The following is a 22,630-nucleotide window of genomic DNA, read 5'->3' as shown; positions in this document are numbered from 1 at the left end:
AGCAAGGAGGCAGCCTTGTCAAAAGCAATTCTGCCTGACTTGCCTTTTAGCCGAGGTTCTCTGGCGCCCCCATCTGTCCGTCAGGGGGACTGCTAACACAGAAGGTGGCGGTGAGGTGAAAAATGGAATGGTTTTGATGTGAGGATAAGGGATGATTGGGTGACCCCCCAATTGAGAATGTAAAGTCCTGGGTTGAGTGGAGGAAAAAATTTGGGACCATCCATCCATTTTATACCGCTTGTTCTTATGTGGCAAGGTTGATTGTTTTGGTGTGAAGTGAATTAATTAAATCCTATTATGTTTTGCATACTGTGATGAGGTGGCGACTTGTCCAGGGTGTACACCTCCTTCCGCCCGATTGTAGCTGAAATAGGAACCAGCGAGCGCCCCCCCGTGATCCCAAAGGGAATAAGCGGTAGAAAATGGAAGGATGGATGGATGTTTTGCATATGGTAAATGCTTATATTCATCTTGGAGAAAACCAACCACCAGGTTTGAGTAAATAGTAGCATTTCAGTGTGGGCACATAATAATGTCGGGCCCTTTAGTACTGACATTTGTGTGTGGATTGGATTAGTTATCGAGGAAGAAAAGGCAATACAATTGGACCTTGGTATGCAATCCAAAAAAACGTATTAATTCGCTGGACTATAAAGACAATATAACATACATTACATCCGTGATTTGTTTTTTGTCCTGGTCCTTGAACTTTTATTTTTTTTGGGTTATGACCACCACAACGGAACTTTTATCTCACCTTTTTTGTAAGGGGCGCCGGAAGTCGGCAGACCCGTCAGCGATCCTGTTCTGTCTCCCTGTAATATTTGTCTGATCTTATCTGTACTGTAAAGTTCAAATTTGATTGACAATCAAGGAAATTTAAGTCGAAGTTGAAGGGGATAGCACTATCCGTGAGAAGAGATTACATGTTTAGGTAAATGACAGCATCTAAGATATCTATCTATCTAAATGTGGATGAATATGCAAAAGTGCAGTATATTTATCGGTACAGTAAATGTATTTATATCTGCACCTTATTGCTCTTTTATCCTGCACTACAACGAACTAATGCAACAATATGTTGTTCTTATCTGTAATGTAAAGTTCAAATTTGAATGACAATCAAGGAAGTTTAAGTCGAAGTTGAAGGGGATAGCACTATCCGTGAGAAGAGGTTACATGTTTAGGTTAATGACAGCATCTAAGATATCTATCTATCTAAACGTGGATGAATATGCAAAAGTGCAATATATTTATCGGTACAGTAAATGTATTTATATCTGTACCTTATTGCTCTTTTATCCTGCACTACAACGAGCTAATGCAACAATATGTTGTTCTTATCTGTACTGTAAAGTTCAAATTTGATTGACAATCAAGGAAATTTAAGTCGAAGTTGAAGGGGATAGCACTATCCGTGAGAAGAGATTACATGTTTAGGTAAATGACAGCATCTAAGATATCTATCTATCTAAATGTGGATGAATATGCAAAAGTGCAGTATATTTATCGGTACAGTAAATGTATTTATATCTGCACCTTATTGCTCTTTTATCCTGCACTACAACGAGCTAATGCAACAATATGTTGTTCTTATCTGTACGGTAAAGTTCAAATTTGATTGACAATCAAGGAAATTTAAGTCGAAGTTGAAGGGGATAGCACTATCCGTGAGAAGAGATTACATGTTTAGGTAAATGACAGCATCTAAGATATCTATCTATCTAAACGTGGATGAATATGCAAAAGTGCAATATATTTATCGGTACAGTAAATGTATTTATATCTGCACCTTATTGCTCTTTTATCCTGCACTACAACGAGCTAATGCAACAATATGTTGTTCTTATCTGTACTGTAAAGTTCAAATTTGATTGACAATCAAGGAAATTTAAGTCGAAGTTGAAGGGGATAGCACTATCCGTGAGAAGAGATTACATGTTTAGGTAAATGACAGCATCTAAGATATCTATCTATCTAAACGTGGATGAATATGCAAAAGTGCAATATATTTATCGGTACAGTAAATGTATTTATATCTGCACCTTATTGCTCTTTTATCCTGCACTACAACGAACTAATGCAACAATATGTTGTTCTTATCTGTGCTGTAAAGTTCAAATTTGAATGACAATCAAGGAAGTTTAAGTCAAAGTTGAAGGGGATAGCACTATCCGTGAGAAGAGATTACATGTTTAGGTAAATGACAGCATCTAAGATATCTATCTATCTAAACGTGGATGAATATGCAAAAGTGCAATATATTTATCGGTACAGTAAATGTATTTATATCTGCACCTTATTGCTCTTTTATCCTGCACTACAACGAACTAATGCAACAATATGTTGTTCTTATCTGTACTGTAAAGTTCAAATTTGAATGACAATCAAGGAAGTTTAAGTCGAAGTTGAAGGGGATAGCACTATCCGTGAGAAGAGATTACATGTTTAGGTAAATGACAGCATCTAAGATATCTATCTATCTAAATGTGGATGAATATGCAAAAGTGCAGTATATTTATCGGTACAGTAAATGTATTTATATCTGCACCTTATTGCTCTTTTATCCTGCACTACAACGAACTAATGCAACAATATGTTGTTCTCATCTGTACTGTAAAGTTCAAATTTGAATGACAATCAAGGAAGTTTAAGTCGAAGTTGAAGGGGATAGCACTATCCGTGAGAAGGGATTACATGTTTAGGTAAATGACAGCATCTAAGATATCTATCTATCCAAACGTGGATGAATATGCAAAAGTGCAATATATTTATCGGTACAGTAAATGTATTTATATCTGCACCTTATTGCTCTTTTATCCTGCACTACAACGAGCTAATGCAACAAAATGTTGTTCTTATCTGTACTGTAAAGTTCAAATTTGATTGACAATCAAGGAAATTTAAGTCGAATTTGAGGGGGATAGCACTATCCGTGAGAAGAGATTACATGTTTAGGTAAATGACAGCATCTAAGATATCTATCTATCTAAATGTGGATGAATATGCAAAAGTGCAATATATTTATCGGTACAGTAAATGTATTTATATCTGCACCTTATTGCTTTTTTATCCTGCACTACAACGAGCTAATGCAACAATATGTTGTTCTTATCTGTACTGTAAAGTTCAAATTTGATTGACAATCAAGGAGGTTTAAGTCGAAGTTGAAGGGGATAGCACTATCCGTGAGAAGAGATTACATGTTTAGGTAAATGACAGCATCTAAGATATCTATCTATCTAAACGTGGATGAATATGCAAAAGTGCAATATATTTATCGGTACAGTAAATGTATTTATATCTGCACCTTATTGCTCTTTTATCCTGCACTACAACGAACTAATGCAATAATATGTTGTTCTTATCTGTACTGTAAAGTTCAAATTTGATTGACAATCAAGGAAGTTTAAGTCGAAGTTGAAGGGGATAGCACTATCCGTGAGAAGAGATTACATGTTTAAGTAAATGACAGCATCTAAGATATCTATCTATCTAAACGTGGATGGATATACAAAAGTGTAATACATTTATAGGAACAGTAAATGTATATATCTGCACCTTATTGCTCTTTTATCCTGCACTACAACGAACTAATGCAACAATATGTTGTTCTTATCTGTACTGTAAAGTTAAAATTTGAATGACAATCAAGGAAGTTTAAGTCGAAGTTGAAGGGGATAGCACTATCCGTGAGAAGAGATTACATGTTTAGGTAAATGACAGCATCTAAGATATCTATCTATCTAAATGTGGATGAATATGCAAAAGTGCAGTATATTTATCGGTACAGTAAATGTATTTATATCTGCACCTTATTGCTCTTTTATCCTGCACTACAACGAACTAATGCAACAATATGTTGTTCTCATCTGTACTGTAAAGTTCAAATTTGAATGACAATCAAGGAAGTTTAAGTCGAAGTTGAAGGGGATAGCACTATCCGTGAGAAGGGATTACATGTTTAGGTAAATGACAGCATCTAAGATATCTATCTATCCAAACGTGGATGAATATGCAAAAGTGCAATATATTTATCGGTACAGTAAATGTATTTATATCTGCACCTTATTGCTCTTTTATCCTGCACTACAACGAGCTAATGCAACAAAATGTTGTTCTTATCTGTACTGTAAAGTTCAAATTTGATTGACAATCAAGGAAATTTAAGTCGAATTTGAGGGGGATAGCACTATCCGTGAGAAGAGATTACATGTTTAGGTAAATGACAGCATCTAAGATATCTATCTATCTAAATGTGGATGAATATGCAAAAGTGCAATATATTTATCGGTACAGTAAATGTATTTATATCTGCACCTTATTGCTTTTTTATCCTGCACTACAACGAGCTAATGCAACAATATGTTGTTCTTATCTGTACTGTAAAGTTCAAATTTGATTGACAATCAAGGAGGTTTAAGTCGAAGTTGAAGGGGATAGCACTATCCGTGAGAAGAGATTACATGTTTAGGTAAATGACAGCATCTAAGATATCTATCTATCTAAACGTGGATGAATATGCAAAAGTGCAATATATTTATCGGTACAGTAAATGTATTTATATCTGCACCTTATTGCTCTTTTATCCTGCACTACAACGAACTAATGCAACAATATGTTGTTCTTATCTCTACTGTAAAGTTCAAATTTGAATGACAATCAAGGAAGTTCAAGTCGAAGTTGAAGGGGATAGCACTATCCGTGAGAAGAGATTACATGTTTAGGTAAATGACAGCATCTAAGATATCTATCTATCCAAACGTGGATGAATATGCAAAAGTGCAATATATTTATCGGTACAGTAAATGTATTTATATCTGTACCTTATTGCTCTTTTATCCTGCACTACAACGAACTAATGCAACAATATGTTGTTCTTATCTGTACTGTAAAGTTCAAATTTGAATGACAATCAAGGAAGTTCAAGTCGAAGTTGAAGGGGATAGCACTATCCGTGAGAAGAGATTACATGTTTAGGTAAATGACAGCATCTAAGATATCTATCTATCTAAACGTGGATGAATATGCAAAAGTGCAATATATTTATCGGTACAGTAAATGTATTTATATTTGCACCTTATTGCTCTTTTATCCTGCACTACAACGAGCTAATGCAACCATATGTTGTTCTTATCTGTACTGTAAAGTTCAAATTTGAATGACAATCAAAGAAGTTTAAGTCGAAGTTGAAGGGGATAGCACTATCCGTGAGAAGAGATTACATGTTTAGGTAAATGACAGCATCTAAGATATCTATCTATCTATCTAAACGTGGATGAATATGCAAAAGTGCAATATATTTATCGGTACAGTAAATGTATTTATATCTGCACCTTATTGCTCTTTTATCCTGCACTACAACGAGCTAATGCAACAATATGCTGTTCTTATCTGTACTGTAAAGTTCAAATTTGATTGACAATCAAGGAAGTTTAAGTCGAAGTTGAAGGGGATAGCACTATCCGTGAGAAGAGATTACATGTTTAGGTTAATGACAGCATCTAAGATACATAATGATAATGGGTTGTACTTGTGTAGCGCTTTGACACTACTTCCACATTTACCCATTCACACACTGATGGAGGGAGCTGCCATGCAAGGCGCTAACCAGCACCCATCAGGAGCAAGGGTGAAATGTCTTGTTCAAGTACACAATGTGACGAGGTTGGTACTAGGTGGGGATTGAACCAGGGACTCTCGGGTTTCGCACGGCCACTCTCCCACTGCGTTACTTACACGCAAATATCCCATTTATGGCCAGGATGAGCTTTCCTGATCTAGCACACACACAGACAGGTGGTAGGAAGATAAAAATGATGGTTTGAGTTCTCCAAATTAGAAGTGATTCATTTTTGACCCGACCACCCTCCTGTCCCTGTCCGGAAAATATCAAAAAAATAAAAAAATAAAATGTAATCTGTTATTTTGGTGCAAAATCGCCAAATCCTGAGCAATGTTATTATGTTAATACTTAGTGTAAAACTACATTACAGAGATAACATCAGACCTGTACTTCTGTCTCGGTCACAAAAAAAATCTAAATAACAAACTGGTAAAAAGCATCGCAAAATCCATAGTTAGAAAAAGGGCAAAAATACAGTATTTCTTTGAATTGCCGAGGGTATAAAGTATGCGCCTGCCTTGAATTACTGCCCAAAATAATAAATAATGAGCACATGCTTAGTATTACTGCCTGGTCACACTCGTGACACTTTCCCTGTCATCGTTTTCAAAACGGAGGAGGCTTGATTTCAATACCGGTAATTTTAAATCACATAAAGGGAAGAATATTAAGAGCTATTCATTAGGATTTAAGGTTACATCAAACTCAATTTTTTACTGCATACCTTTGGTAAGTGCCGGAGTAAGAAGAGGTTTTAAAATAATTAGCGCATGCTTACTTTTACCGCATGCCTTTGGTAAGCGCAGGAGCGAGAAGAGGTTTTAAATCAATTAGCGGCGGCAATTCAAGGAAATACGGTCCTTTTTTTTTTTTTAATCCAACCAAATGTTACAATAGTGAAAACTATGGTTTTTTTTGTCAAAGACTACCACAGCATTAACTCCAAAAAGCGTGTTTAATTGCAGAATATATTGACAGTACAGTACAGCGATAAAAACACTGCCATGTTGCTCCTATTATACGCGAATCGCTGCTGCTTCTCAGCTTATGAAACAAAACAGTCATAATAGACCTCGGGACACACACTACACACGTGGAGGGGCTCACAGAGCACTTTAACCATCGCTTTCCAAAGACGGATGGCTTGTTGATAGAAAATATTATATTAATCATAAGAGCAAGAAGAAAATAGACACGAGGAGCTTTCTGTGACTCGGTGAGGATCTGTGATCGGTGGCGCTGCAGGAACTAAACGGGAGGAAAAAAAAGATGACATGAGGAGCAGAGATCGACAGCCTCAGACAAAAACAACAATTCATACCAAAAAAAAAAAAAAGGGTTATTTAACACCATGAAATGATGGAGGAAAAGTCACTCGTTGTGCTTTTTTCCATAATTCATGTATTCATGAGCGCTGTCATATTCCGCAGTTTTGTGTTTAAGGGCTGCTTCCTCCTCAGCTACCGCAGGATCCTGGGAGCCGACCTGTCGTCGGTCACCGTCTTGCGGAGCTTCACGCCCCGCCGTATGGTCACCAGCATGTCCAGCCCTTCTTGGGGCCCCGAAGATGGCTCCTGGGTAGAATGACCTGATGGTGATGAGCTGGGGAAGGGGAACTGACCCTCGCCTAAGGCCTGGGCGCTGGCTGCCAGCTCTCCTATCTTCTCCACCAGGCTGTGGCGGTTGGCAGCCAGCAGGGGGTCTTCCTCGGCACTGCCGGGGTCCTGTTGGGCGTAAGCAGTCCTATCTCCTCCCCCGCAAGCCCAAGCCGCGTCGGGGAGGTTTCTTTGCTGAGGAGACGCCATCATGTATTCATCCGGGTAGAGGAACTCTTCACTCCCTGCTCGATGCTGCGACGGGCTGCCGTACCCCGGGGAGTCGGGCACCGTCGGGGTTTTGACTGGCACGATGGGGGGGCGAATGGGTATGGGCCCCGACGTGGAAGGAGTGCGTCTAACCCCGGTTTTGGAGGACGGCGTCCGCCGAATTGTGGCCGTTCCGGAAGTGATTGCACCCGTGTTGCTTCCGTTTGGCACTCCCTGCAGGGTTTTACCGGCCGGGAGTCCTGCTGTGCTGGCAGGCCTCTTGGTTTGGATCATGCGGCGGTAGCTTTGGGCAATGTTGCTGTGGCGCGGGATGGTGGAAGACTTGTCGAACTCTGTCTGCGCCTCGGTGTCTGCGTCCCCATTAAGAGAGTAACACTCATAATCGGAGCCTGGAGGAGACAGGAACTCGTGAGTGTGTGATAGTTTTGCACTTGGATGACATTATCTTAACATTTTAGTATGGGGAACATATTCACTACACTGCAAAAAGTCAGTGTTCGAAAACAAGAACAAATTAAAGCTGCAAGCAGCGTTGGTCGGGTCCGCCTTTGGCCGCTGCCGCCGCTACTCAAGCCCTGGTCTAAGTCAGACCAACATAGAGGTTTTTATTTCATGTCTCTACGACATTTCTAACAGAAGTTACATGCAGTTTTGTCTGGGTTTTTTCCTAAGGGGCGCTAAGCGCAATTTAGATTTTTGGGGTTTGTTTTTTTGTTGGATGGCAGTTTTTGCCAGTCCTGATATGTGTTTAAAATTTGGTGAGTTTTGAAGCATGTTAAGGGGGTCAAATTAGGGTGCGAAGGTGCGAGTGCGCCTTGGGCTGCTGCCCCCGAGCCCCACGGTTGCAGACGCCTTGGTGCCACTATTTAAATTAGGGTGCGAAGGTGCGAGTGCGCCTTGGGCTGCTGCCCCCGAGCCCCACGGTTGCAGACGCCTTGGTGCCACTATTTAAATTAGGGTGCGAAGGTGCGAGCGCGCCTTGGGCTGCTGCCCCCGAGCCCCACGGTAGAAAACGCCTTGGTGCCACTATTTAATGCATTGTGAAAGTAATGCAGTTGTTGTATTGAAGTGAAAATATCAAGCTTCCTGTTGATTTTTGCTAAAGTATGTTAATTATTCAAATGTAGGTCTAAGTCAGACCTACATAGTGGTTTTTGTTTCATGTCTCTCTGACATTCCTACCGGAAGTTACAAGCAGTTGTGTCTGTGTTTTCTTCCTAGGAGCGGTTTGTCTGTGTTGTATTCCTAGGGGGCGTTAGAGCACAATTTTGAGTTTTGGGGTTTGGTTTTTTTATTAGCTTGCAATTGTTGCCCGTCCTGATGTGTGTGCCACGTTTGGTGAGTTTTGAAGCATTTTAAGGGGGTCAAATTACAGCTCAAAGAGGCAAAAATTACATTTTTTAGGAAACTTTGCGCAGGGGTTCTTTGAAGGCGCGTAAAATCCAAACCGGAGCAGTAAATTAAAACTTTGTTCGACCACTTTTATCAAAAGGGTTTAATCTCTCTCCTGTGCGAGTTTGAAGCCGAAACGACAAACGCACTGGGTGGAGTTTCGATTTGAAAAAGGTGACGGGTTTTTACAAAACTTTTATTTTGAAGGGGTAATTGCCAAATTCCTGTAGATTTTTGCCAAAGGATGTCAATTATCTAAATGTAGGTCTAAGTGAGATCTACATAGAAGTTTTTGTTTCATGTCTTTCCGGCATTCCTACCGGAAGTTACAAGCAGTTTTGTTCGTGTTTTCTTCCTGGAAGCAGTTTTTTCTGTGTTTTATTCAAAAATTGCGCTAGAGCGCAATTTTGAGTTTTATTATTTATTTTTTTCATTAGATCGCAATTTCTGCCAGTCCTGATGTGTGTGCCAAGTTTGGTGAGTTTTGAAGCATTTTAAGGGGGTCAAATTACAGCTCAAAGAGGCAAAAATAGCATTTTTTGCGAAAATGTTGCTTTGAATGAGTTTTTGCAAATTTTCTGTTGATTTTAGGTACAGACATTTCTAATGGGGAATCTAGGTCTAAGTCAGGCCTACATAGAGGTTTTTGTTCCATGTCTTTACGACATTCCTAACGGAAGTTACAAGCAGTCTGTTTTTTGTCTCTTCCTAGGGGGCGCTAGCGCGCAATTTTCATTTTTGGGGTTTGGATGCTTAATATGTTGGGGTGTCACGGTAGACCGACGTGTGTGTAAAATTTGGTGAGTTTTGAAGCATGTTAAGGGGGTGAAATTGGGGTGCGACGGTGCGGAATAATAATAAAGAATAATAAAACACAGCAGATTCAATAGGGTCCTTGCCCATGGCAAAGGACTCCTGTGGAGTCCTGTGGAGACCCTAATTAGCTAACCTCAATGAACCCAAAAATACCTTAAAATAAGTATATTCTCACTTACAAGTGTACTATTAAATGAGTACGTATGTTCTATTGTTTCATTGAGAAATAAAACAGCAAAGTCCATTTGGCTGTCACCTCCTTTGTCTAATGGCGTGTGGGACAAAGGAGTTTTTGAGTCTATTTTGAGTGCAGGACTAATAGACTCAAAAACTCCTTTGTCCCCACACGCCATTAGACTGTACAACTCCTCCAATAACAGTGCAATACGTTTTCATAACATGGTCACTACTGCCTACTTTCTTGTTATATTCTTATTTTACTGTTATATTTCTATTCCCATTGTTGCTTTTTATTTTTAATATAAAAAGCAAAAATATTTTATTTTTTATTCTTCTTGTAATATTTCTCTATTTTGTTTCCATTTAAACCCCCATTATTTACTTTTTACTTTTATTTAAATTGATCTCAAATCTGTACACTGCTGCTGGAATTTTAATTTTCCTGAAGGAATCAATAAAATACTATCTATCTATCTATCTATCTATCTATCTATCTATCTATCTATCTATCTATCTATCTATCTATCTATCTGTTTTAATGAGACACAATTGTGTCAAAATCAGGATTTTTTTTTTACATATTTGAAATAAGAAATGATTACTTTAAAAAATTAGTTTTATACTTGTGAGTGTTGATGACACAGCTTTGCAACAGTTGATATTCCAGTTTCAAGCATGTTTTACTCAATATAGGTCATTAAATCTCAGCAACAAGCTGTAATATCTTACTGAGATCATTTAGGACCAAAACACTTGAAGGGGAACATTATCACAATTTCAAAAGGGTTAAAAACAATAAAAATCAATTCCCAGTGGCTTGTTGTATTTTTTAAATTTTTTTTCAAAATTTTACCGGTCCCCGAATAGCCCTAAAAAAAGCTTGAAAGTGCTTGATTTTCGCTATTTGCGATGCGACTATCCATTTCCCTGCGACGTCACACAGTGCTGCCAATGTAAACAAACAATGGCAGATACCACAGCAAGATATAGCGACATTAGCTCGGATTCAGACTCGGATTTCAGCGGCTTAAGCGATTCAACAGATTACGCATGTATTGAAACGGATGGTTGGAGTATGAAAGTATTGAAGAAGAAACTGAAGCTATTGAGCGAATAGCTATTGACGCTATTCATAGCCATAGCATGGCCGAATAGCTGCGTTAGCATCGCCGGTAAAATGTGCGGACCAAACGATCAGGACTTTCGCATCTCTTGACACTGAAACAACTTAAATCCGTCGATTGGTAAATGTGGGTGGAAGGAAACGTAATATCGTTGCAAATGCATCTGCAGGTTATCCATACATCTCTGTGGCATGTCTGCTTTAGCACCGCCGGTAAATAGCATGTTAGCATCGATTAGCGTAGCATTTTAGCATCAATTAGCTGGCAGTCAACATCAACAAAACTCACCTTTGTGATTTAGTTGACTTTATCGTCGCAAATGCATCTGCAGGTTATCCATACATCTCTGTGCCATGTCTGCTTTAGCACCGCCGGTAAATAGCATGTTAGCATCGATTAGCTTAGCGTGTTAGCATCGATGAGCTGGCAGTCACGCCGCGACCAAATATGTCTGATTAGCACATAAGTCAACATCAACAAAACTCACCTTTGTGATTTTGTTGACTTTATCGTTGCAAATGCATCTGCAGGTTATCCATACATCTCTGTGCCATGTCTGCTTTAGCACCGCCGGTAAATAGCATGTTAGCATCGATTAGCGTAGCATGTTAGCATCAATTAGCTGGCAGTCAACATCAACAAAACTCACCTTTGTGATTTAGTTGACTTTATCGTCGCAAATGCATCTGCAGGTTATCCATGCATCTCTGTGCCATGTCTGCTTTAGCACCGCGGGTAAATAGCATGTTACCATCGATTAGCGTAGCATGTTAGCATCGATTAGCTGGCAGTCACGCCGCGACCAAATATGTCTGATTAGCACATAAGTCAACATCAACAAAACTCACCTTTGTGATTTAGTTGACTTTATCGTCGCAAATGCATCTGCAGGTTATCCATACATCTCTGTGCCATGTCTGCTTTAGCACCGCGGGTAAATAGCATGTTACCATCGATTAGCGTAGCATGTTAGCATCGATTAGCTGGCAGTCACGCCGCGACCAAATATGTCTGATTAGCACATAAGTCAACATCAACAAAACTCACCTTTGTGATTTTGTTGACTTTATCGTTGCAAATGCATCTGCAGGTTATCCATACATCTCTGTGCCATGTCTGTCATCGCCGGTAAAATGTGGAGCCACTTTAGTACATTCAATGGGGGTCTGGCGGCAGACACTTTGGCATCTTCGGGCCAGTGGTGCAACTTGAATCCCTCCCTATTAGTGTTGTTACACCCTCCGACAACACACAGACGAGGCATGATGTCTCAAAGGTTCCAAAAAATAGTCGAAAAAACGGAAAATAACAGAGCTGAGACCCGGTGTTTGTAATGTGTTGAAAATGAAAATGGCGACTGTATTACCTCGGTGACGTCACATTCTGACGTCATCACCACATGAGCGATAAACAGAAAGGCGTTTAATTCGGCAAAATTCACCCATTTAGAGTTCGGAAATTGGTTAAATAAATATATGGTCTTCTTTCTGCACCATCAAGGTATATATTGACGCTTACATAGGTCTGGTGATAATGTTCTCCTTTAAAAAAGTAGTTTTATACTTGTGAGTGTTGATGACACAGCTTTGCAACATTTGATATTCCAGTTTCAAGCATGTTTTTACTCAATATAGGTCATCAAATCTCAGCAAGATGCTGCAATATCTTACTGAGATCATTTAGGACCAAAACACTTAAAAGAAGTAAAACACTGGAACATAAAATCTTATGTATAGCCACGCAAGTCACGGTAGGCCCGAAATGTCCATAACACACCCTGTCGAGTCCCACGGGGAGGGGGAATGAAAGTTGGAAACGTCAGCAAAAGTCCCAAAAATGTTCAAAATACCTACCCAGGTTCGAGTCCCACAAGTCCCGCCGCCGGCCGGGATGCCCATAATGTCCAAAACACGCCCAGCAAAGTCCCACGGGAAGGCAGGGAGAAAAGTGAGAAAAGTCGGTAAAATGTTCAAAAATCCCACCCGGGTTTCAGTCAAACTCAAACTTGAACCTGGGTAGGTATTTTGAACATTTTTGGGACTTTTGCCGACTTTTCTCAGTTTTTTACTCCACTTCCCGTGGGACTTTGCTGGGTGCGTTTTGGATATTTTTCACATCCCGGGACTCGTGGGACTGGAATCCGGGGAGGTATTTTGAATGAATGAATGAATGAATGTGTTTATTTTGAGCCTTGCAAACAAAACAACAGAATGACATAAAATACAAAATAAATATATAGATACATTATTTTTACACCTACATTGAAAACATTACATGTGACTAATCTTTTGTAGATGTCAAGATTGGCTCAAAAGGGAGTGGGAAGAAGTAAACTTATTAGGTCCCACCCCTATACATATACAATATATATATACAATATATAATACAATAATATATATATAATATAATTCAATTCAGTGGTTGCTGCTATATATTGTCTATATATAATACATTTAAATTCACACACACTTACATATATACATATGTACACACACATATACACACACACATATATACAATTTATATTTATATATACATATATATATACATATACATATATATACATATATACACATACACACACAATCACATACATACACACATGCATATACCCAAAATACACACATATCCATCACACACACACACACACACACACACACACACACACACACACACACACACACACACACATTCTTGTATCGTTACCTTCATTAGAACTCTATAAAATGCCTACTTCTAATATTATAATAAAAGTCGTGATTTCACTCAACGCAAGTCAAAATTTTACAAGAAAAACTGTACATGTGTGCAACATTATGATAAAAGTTGGGATTTTACTTAACAGTCGCAATTTTACTGTACAAGAAAAGCTTAAAATGTCGGCAATTTTATCAAAAGAGTCATCATTTTACTCAACAAAATTCACAATTTTATAAAAAAAAACTTTACAATTTCGGCAATATTATAAAAAATTGTTGGAATTATACCTGGCAAAATTATGACAAAAGTAATCATTTTACTCCAGAAATATCACTATTAAATTATCTCAATACGTGTCCCATTTTTATTTATTTTTCTATAATAATTTTGACCTAAGGGGTGCAATTCATTTTTTTACACACACTTGTTATTTCATATGTTGACCAGAGGGGGAGCACTTTTAAAAGCGACATATTTGAAAAATCCCTCCTTTTTTTGGGAACAGCCTCTTTTTGACTGGCAGGGTTGCAAATGAGACACACACACACACACACACACACACACACACACACACACACACACACACACACACACACACACACACACACACACACACACACACACACACACACACACACACACACACACTCACACACCTATATAAATACAATATATATAATAGTATATATAATACACACTTTTGTCTAAACATTATTAACAGTTTATGGTGCCTATGGGAACAAGCTTTCATTTTGGACACAATTGGGACTTTTAAACATTTTGGCCGCCTTTTGCCCTCTTCTTCCCCGCCTTCCTGTACACCATTGCTTGGTGTGTTTTGGACATTTGGAGAAAAATAATTTCAAGCATGTTTTACTCCAAATTAGGTCATAAAATGTCGGAAACAAGCTGTAATATCTTACTGAGATCATTTAGGACCAAAACCTTAAAACAAGTAAAACACTAACATTAAATCTGGTTAGTGAGAAGATTAACTTATCAGACAGAAAATAAGCAAATATCACCCTTATTTGAGATATTTCATCTTACTTAGATTTCAGTTTTTGCAGTGTAGTTGCTTATTAAAGGCCTACTGAAAGCCACTACTACCGACCACGCAGTCTGATAGTTTATATATCAATGATGAAATATTAATATTGCAACACATGCCAATACGGCCTTTTTAGTTTACTAAATTACAATTTTCAATTTCCCGGGAGTTTCCTGTTGAAAACGTCACAAAATGATGACGCGTGTTTGTGACGTTATTGGTTGGAGGGGACACTTAAGCCCAGCACCACACACAGCTAAAAGTCGTCTCTTTTCATCACATAATTACACAGTATTCTGGACATCTGTGTTGATGAATCTTTTGCAATTTGTTCAATTAATAACGGAGAAGTCAAAGTAGAAAGGTGGAGGTGGGAAGCTTTTAGCCTTTAGCCACACAAACACACGGTGATTCCTTGTTTAAAATTCCCGGAGGTGAAGCTTTACTATGGATCAGAGCGGTCAAGCGAACATGGATCCCGACTACATGTCGACCGGCAGTTTGCGGTGAGAAAATTGTGGAAATAAGTCGCCTCTTACCGGAGATCAGCGGAGCTTCTGTCGTGCTGCAGCTGCCGTGACTTCCCTAAGAGACCGGCGTCAAAACACCCGTGGACACACCCCTCCGACTATCAGGTACTATTTAACTCACTAAAACACTAGCAACACAATAGAAAGATAAGGGATTTCCCAGAATTATCCTAGTAAATGTGTCTAAAAATATCTAAATCGCTCCCAATGCAATCACCTTCTTTTTTTTTCTAGTCAGTCACTCTAAATTTCCTCATCCACAAATCTTTCATCCTCACTCAAATTAATGGGGAAATCTTCGCTTTCTCGGTCCGAATTGTTCTTGTAGCTGGTGGCTATGATTATAAACAATGTGAGGATGTGAGGAGCCCTACAACCAGTGACGTCACGCGCACATCGTCTGCTACTTCCGGTAAAGGCAAGGCTTTTTTATTAGCGACCAAAAGTTGCAAACTTTATCGTCCATGTTCTCTACTAAATCCTTTCAGCAAAAATATGGCAATATCGCGAAATGATCAAGTATGACACATAGAATGGACCTGCTATCCCCGTTTAAATAAGAAAATCTCATTTCAGTGGGCCTTTGACAAGCAAATTAGTAAAATATTGGGTCTTAATTTGTCATTATTAAGTACTTATTAATGCCTCATGGTAACACTTTAGCATGGGAACATATTAATCATTAATTAGTTGCTTTTTAACATGCAAATGAGTAACTTATTGGCTCTTAATTAGTCATTATTAAGTACTTATTAATGCCTTATTCTGCATGGCCTTATTTATTATACAACCAGTAAGCCATTAACTAAGAGTCCATTCATTCATTTTCTGTCGCTTATTCCCTTTGGGGTCGCGGGGGGCGCTGGTGCCTATCTCAGCTACAATCGGGCGGAAGGCGGGGTAAACCCTGGACAAGTCGCCACCTGATCAAAGGCCCAACACAGATAGACAGACAACATTCACACTCACATTCACACACTAGGGCCAATTTAGTGTTGCCAATTAACCTATCCCCAGGTGCATGTCTTTGAAAATGGGAGGAAGCCGGAGTACCCGGAGGGAACCCACGCAGTCACGGGGAGAACATGCAAATTCCACACAGAAAGATCCTGAGCCCGGAATTGAACCCACGACTACACAGGACCTTCGTATTATGAGGCAGACGCACTAACCCCTCTTCCACCGTGAAGCCCTAACTAAGAGTCCTCCCTCAATAACCTCAGAATTATTGCTTATTAGTAAAGATGTCCGATAATATCGGACTGCCGATATTACCGGCCGATAAATACTTTAAAATGTAATATCGGAAAATTATCGGTTTCAAAAAGTAAAATGTATAACTTTTTAAAACGCTGCTGTACGGAGTGGTACACGGATGTAAGGAGAAGTACAGAGCAGTTGCGTCTCCCAGTCTTGCCAACCCTCCCGATTTTCCCGGGAGACTCCCGAATTTCAGCGCCACTCCCGAAAATCTCCTGGGGCAACCATTCTCCCGAATTTCTCCCTATTTCCACCCATACCACAATATTGGGGGTGTGCCTTAAAGGCACTACATTTGCGTGCCGGTCCAATCACATAATATTTACGGATTTTCACACACACACACACACACACACACACACACACACACACACACACACACACACATGCAACGCATACTTGGTCAACAACCATACAGGTCACACTGAGGGTGGCCGTATAAACAACTTTAACACTCTTGCAAATATGCGCCACACTGTGAACCCACACCCAACAAGAATGACAAACACATTTCGGGAGAACATCCGCACCGTAACACAACAGAACAATTACCAAGCACTAACTCTTCCGGGAGCATGTCCCAAATTCCAAGCTGCTGTTTTGAGGTATGTTAAAAAAAAATGCACTTTGGGACTTCAATAATAAATATGTTGGTGTTTTTTTCCATAACTTGAGTTGATTTATTTTGGAAAACCTTTTTACATTGTTTAATGCATCCAGCGGTGCATCACAACAAAATTAGGCATAATAATGTGTTATTTCCACGACTGTATATATTGGTATCGGTTGATATCAAAATCTGTAATTAAGAGTTGGACAATATCGAAATATCGGATATCAGCAAAAAAGCCATTATTGGACATCTCTACTTATTAGTAACCCGAACCTGTACCCTTATATGTTCCCCTAGTGTCCAAATAACTCTAAATTAAGTCTTTGTCACTTAGAATATGTCCCCCATAAAAAGTGTTACAGCCATTATAAATCATCAGGTTGTTTTACCCTGGGAGGGGATGGTGTCCTCCGAGCAGGAGGGAGTGTTGGTCTGCGTGCTGTAACCACTGGAATACTGGAGCGAATCCCTGCTGCTTTTCTGCTGCTCCATACTTAGGCCTCTGGTCAAAACCATGGCGAGAGTACTGGCTGCTGGCGACAGAGGCTCTCCGTGCTGTTGTAGCACAAACACCACATGAAAGAAAGGTTTAGCAAAAAAAAAAAGGTTCCTGTATTTTCCGGACTACAAGCCGCAACCACAAAATTTTAAATGTGAAAAAAAAAATTCTTATATTAGGTGGCAGATATAAACATTGTGAAATTAAGTATTTACATAGAAAGATTTTGTAAATGTTTATTTACATATCATGTTTCAAAAAAGTGCTTGTAACACAGCAGTAAAACGGCTGATCAAACAAAACAGAAGACTCATTGCTGTCTTTATTCATACTTTATAAGGTAAATTCGATTTTCTACTTTTCCTAATAATGTTCAAGATGTTTACCAGGATTCTTCTTCGTTGTACTTTGTAAACACTTTGAGTGTGAACTAGAGATGCGCGGATAGGCAAGTATATCATCCGCAACCGCGTCGCCAAAGTCGTCATCCACCCGCCGTCCACCCGAACCAACATTTTATCAGGACCGTACCCGCCCGCAGAAATACATCAGAGGTCGGCCGCCTTTACCACTCACAGAGCTATTTAAACCTGTTTCACAGAGTAATGAAGACAATTGGAGCCGCTAACGTTCTCGCGACTATCCAATAGCGTTCATCCTGATGACAAGAATATGGGCGTGCTGTGAAGCCATTGCCTTTGACACCTTCAACAACATGTACAAACCGATTGTTGGTCCGGCAACATGTTGTGTGCAGTTTCCGCAATCACACGTACAAGATTGAAAGGCATACTGGGTGATACAGAGTCCACTGATGGTTGTGATAAAAACAACTTTAACACTTACTAATATGCGCCACGCTGTGAGGCCACGCCCAACAAGATTGACAAACACATTTCGGGAGAACATCCTCACAGTAACACAACATAAACGCAACACAACAAATACCCACAATCCTTTGTATCCGTGAGAAATCCTGAATATATTTTACACCCCCGCGCCCCCAACCCCGCCCACCTTACCGACGCACGGGGGGTGGGGGGTGGGGGGTTTGCTGCTAGCGGGGTGTATAAAATAGTCAGGAAGTGTCATGAATACAAAGAATTCTGGGTGTTTGTTGTGTTGCGTTTATGTTGTGTTACTATGAGGATGTTCTCTCGAAATGTGTTTGTCGTTCTTAATTGGTGTGGCTTCACAGCGTGGTGCATATTACTAAGAGTGTTAAAATTGTTAATATCACAACCATTAGTGTACTCTGTGTCACCCAGTATGCCTTGCAGTCGTGTGCGTGTTGCTGTGGAAGCCACACACAACATGATGCTGGACTGACAACAAATTGTACATGTTGTAGAAGGCGACAAAGCCAATGGCTTCATAGCACGCCCTAATACTTGATATCTGGGTGACTGCCGGCAGTCATTCAAGACAATAATGGCGCCTCCTATTGTCTTCTTCGCTTTATGACACGGGTCTTAAATGGCTCTTTGAATGGCAAAAGACACTGATCCCAGAACCATGTATATCAGATATTTCCGGATGGTTCAACCGCCACCCGCCCGAATCTAATTAAAATCTATTTTTTCGTCATGTCAACCGCCCGACCCGCGGTTTATCCGCGGATGAGACCGCAAACCGCGCATCTCTAGTGTGAACAAATTCTTAAAGGGGATCGTTTTGGTACATTGTTTGATTTCTTTGCTTAATCCATTCCATAATTTAGCCGTTAGCGAAGAAAAATCCATAGATAAGCCACACCTTTGTACACGCTGCAGGTTTTAAAGTTCTGGGGAAAAAAGTACCAAAAAAAATGGTATATGGAAAAATACTTTGTAAATTTTTCGAGCCTGACCTACTACTGCTCAAACAATAATTGCTAAATAGCGTGTGCAAAGTAAAAAAAAATGGCAAGTACTATTAGTTGGAGTGATTCAGATGATTTCTAAAGCCTGGATGCAAAATTGATAACAAGTGCAAAGTGATATTTTCGCGTGCACTATACTGGCACATGAAGACATTCAAACCTGTGCTGTTTCGTTATGTTATGGAAGATGCAGCACGCAAATATAATATGAAGCACCTTTTCTGGGCAGCATAAAGGTGTATTCACGACAACAGAACTTATTTTTAGCACTCTGGGAGAATGGTGCGTTTGGAATGATCCAGGGCAAAATAAATGCATATTGCAAGAGTTTTTTTTCCAGATAGGAGATATACTAACATATATCTGATATAGACCTTCTTATTCAATGTGTTTTCTTTAATTTCATGACTATTTACATTGTACATTGTCCCTGAAGTCATCAAAACTCAGAATGAACACATGTGGAGTTATGTACTTAAAAAAAAAAACGGAAATAACAGATAACATGTTGTATATTCTAGTTTCTTCAAAATAGCCACCCTTTGCTCTGATTACTTTTTCGCACACGCTTGGCATTCTCTTGATGAGCTTCAAAAGGTAGTCATCTGAAAAGGTTTTCACTTCACAGGAGTGCATGAAGCTTGCCAAGAGTGTGCAAAGCAGTCTATAGAGCAAAGAGAGGCTATTTTGAAGAGACTAGAATGTGTTCATTCATAGTTTTGATGCCTTAAGGGTCAATCTATAATGTATATAGACATGAAAATAAAGAAAACACATTCAATGAGAAGGTCTATATATGTAGAGTTCATAGCAGATATACTGTATATGTTAGTATGTCTCTTATCCGTAAAAAAAAGTCTTGCAATATGCATTTGTTTTGCAGTGGATCATTCCAAACGCACCTACCTCCCAGAGCGCGCTTTCGGTCTGCTAAAAATGGGTTCTGTTGTCTTGATTACACTTCTATGTTGCCCAGCATAAGGGCTTCCTATTATATTTGTGTTATTTCACCTTTTATGTTAAGTACATAACTCCACATGTGTTCATACATAGTTTTGATGCTTTCAATGACAATCTACAGTGGAAATAGTCATGAAAATAAACAAAACGCATTGAATGATTAGAAGGTGTGTCCAAACTACATATACACTTACATATACATATATCCATCCATCCATCCACCTTCTATCGCTTATTCCCTTTGGGGTCGCTGCAGTATACATACATATATATATATAAATATAAATATAAATATATATATATATATATATATATATATATATATATATATATATATATATATATATATATATATATATATATATATATATATATTAGGGGTGGGCAAATTAATGCGTTAATTACGAGTTAACTCATCAATTTATTAACGCCGACAATTATTTTATCGCACATTTGCGTATGTTGTTTACATGCTTTTATTTTCTTAACGCCTTTTCTTAACAAGATGGCATCTCCCGGATGTACTTCGGCGTCGAGGGGCTCTTGGTAAAGATGGAACATTTGGCAAAAATAGCGGACAATTCTGCAAATTTCATGGCTGGCTTACAGCGTGGTCACTCCGGGATCACTTACGACCGCCAGACAATTCTGAATGTGGATAGATCGGGCCGTTTTGGACTGAATGAGGCGTGCTTGCTAGACCGGCTAGCTAGCATGGGAATACTTTGCCGGCTACATCCAGCTGCCTGTGAAGCAGCGGAGTATATGTGTTGTCTGTCTATTTATGAATAATGCAGACCAGGAGTGTTGGCTGAGTTCTTAACGTTTGCTTTCAGAGCGTGCATATCACAACATACAAGATGCCGTCATGGCGACACAACCTATACCGGGCTACCGCGCATGCTCGTCACTCCTGTTGCATGCTGGGTAGGGTAGTTCTTTTTTTCCCTGGCTCATAACATCACAATATAGTACCATGTATTAGCGTTCAGTTTATCAAAGCACCAAGCAAACAATCGGAAAATTCCCATCATATCAATTCCTAGATATGGTCATAATTACTTTAAGTGCACTATGCAGAATAAACACAACATTATTAATATTGCTACTACGGATAATTTAATCAAAAATTCCCTAACACAGCCCACTACCTATAATATAGGTTTTTTAAACATAAGATCCCTGATAAAAAAAATGTTCCTGCTGTTACCTCAGAAATTGCAGGTTCGGATGTTATGATTGTGGCTCAGAGATTTGTATGTAGATTATATTTATTTTCCATAACAAACAGGATAACTTAAATACCCTGGCAGTGGCAATAAGCTTAAATGTTTATATTTACATTTTTTGAGTTGATTTTCATAAAATTTGCTGTTTAACTGCTACTGTTTAACAAGGACTGATTTAAATTGTGTTTGCACAACAAATGTTTTGGCACTTTTGTTCATGAGGGAAAATATTCCAATAAAGGTGCACTACACACTACTTTTGATTTCATTAGTGGGCTTTGCGTATACAATGCAGTTAATCGCGATTAATCGGAGAAATAGTGCGATTAACTTCGATTAAAATTTGTAATCGTTGCCCAGCCCTAATATATATATATGTGTATGTATGTGTATATATATATACACATATATATATATCCATACATATATATACACATTTATATATACATATATATACACATATATGCATATATATATACACACACACATATATATATATATATATGTATATATATATACATATATATATATATATATATACACACACACGTATATATAGTATATACACACGTATATATATATATATATATATATACATATATATATATACACATATACATACATATATATATATATATATATATATATATATATATATATATATTATATATATACATACATATATATACATATATATATACATATTAGAGGTGTGGGAAAAAATCGATTCGAATACGAATCGAATCGATTCTCTTTTTTTTTTAAATCATTTTTTTTTGTTTTTTTTAATCAATCCAACAAACTACTACACAGCAATACCATAACAATGCAATCCAATTCCAAAACCAAACCTGACCCAGCAACACTCAGAACTGCAATAAACAGAGCAATTGAGAGGAGACACAAACACCACACAGAACAAACCAAAAGTAGTGAAACAAAAATGAATATTATCAACAACAG

At 38.6% G+C, this 22,630-nt stretch overlaps 1 protein-coding gene across 5 annotated transcripts in view; it reads right to left on the bottom strand.

Moving 5' to 3' along the window:
- Nucleotides 1–6,562: 6,562 nt before the first annotated feature.
- The window catches only part of mtss1la (MTSS I-BAR domain containing 2a), a 118,654-nt gene continuing 102,586 nt past the window's right edge, over nucleotides 6,563–22,630 (bottom strand). For all 5 annotated transcript variants that reach the window (XM_061917831.1, XM_061917833.1, XM_061917832.1 and 2 more), the window contains 2 exons: nucleotides 17,508–17,673; nucleotides 6,563–7,841 (listed from right to left, as the gene is read on the bottom strand). In XM_061917831.1, the coding sequence (XP_061773815.1) occupies nucleotides 7,087–7,841; nucleotides 17,508–17,673 (921 nt within the window). In that variant the 3' untranslated portion in view covers nucleotides 6,563–7,086. The remainder of the gene's footprint in view (nucleotides 7,842–17,507; nucleotides 17,674–22,630) is intronic.

This window comes from Nerophis ophidion, linkage group LG12 (assembly GCF_033978795.1).
Source record: "Nerophis ophidion isolate RoL-2023_Sa linkage group LG12, RoL_Noph_v1.0, whole genome shotgun sequence".
NCBI lineage: Eukaryota > Metazoa > Chordata > Actinopteri > Syngnathiformes > Syngnathidae > Nerophis > Nerophis ophidion.
This window is presented reverse-complemented; position numbering and strand designations above follow the sequence as displayed.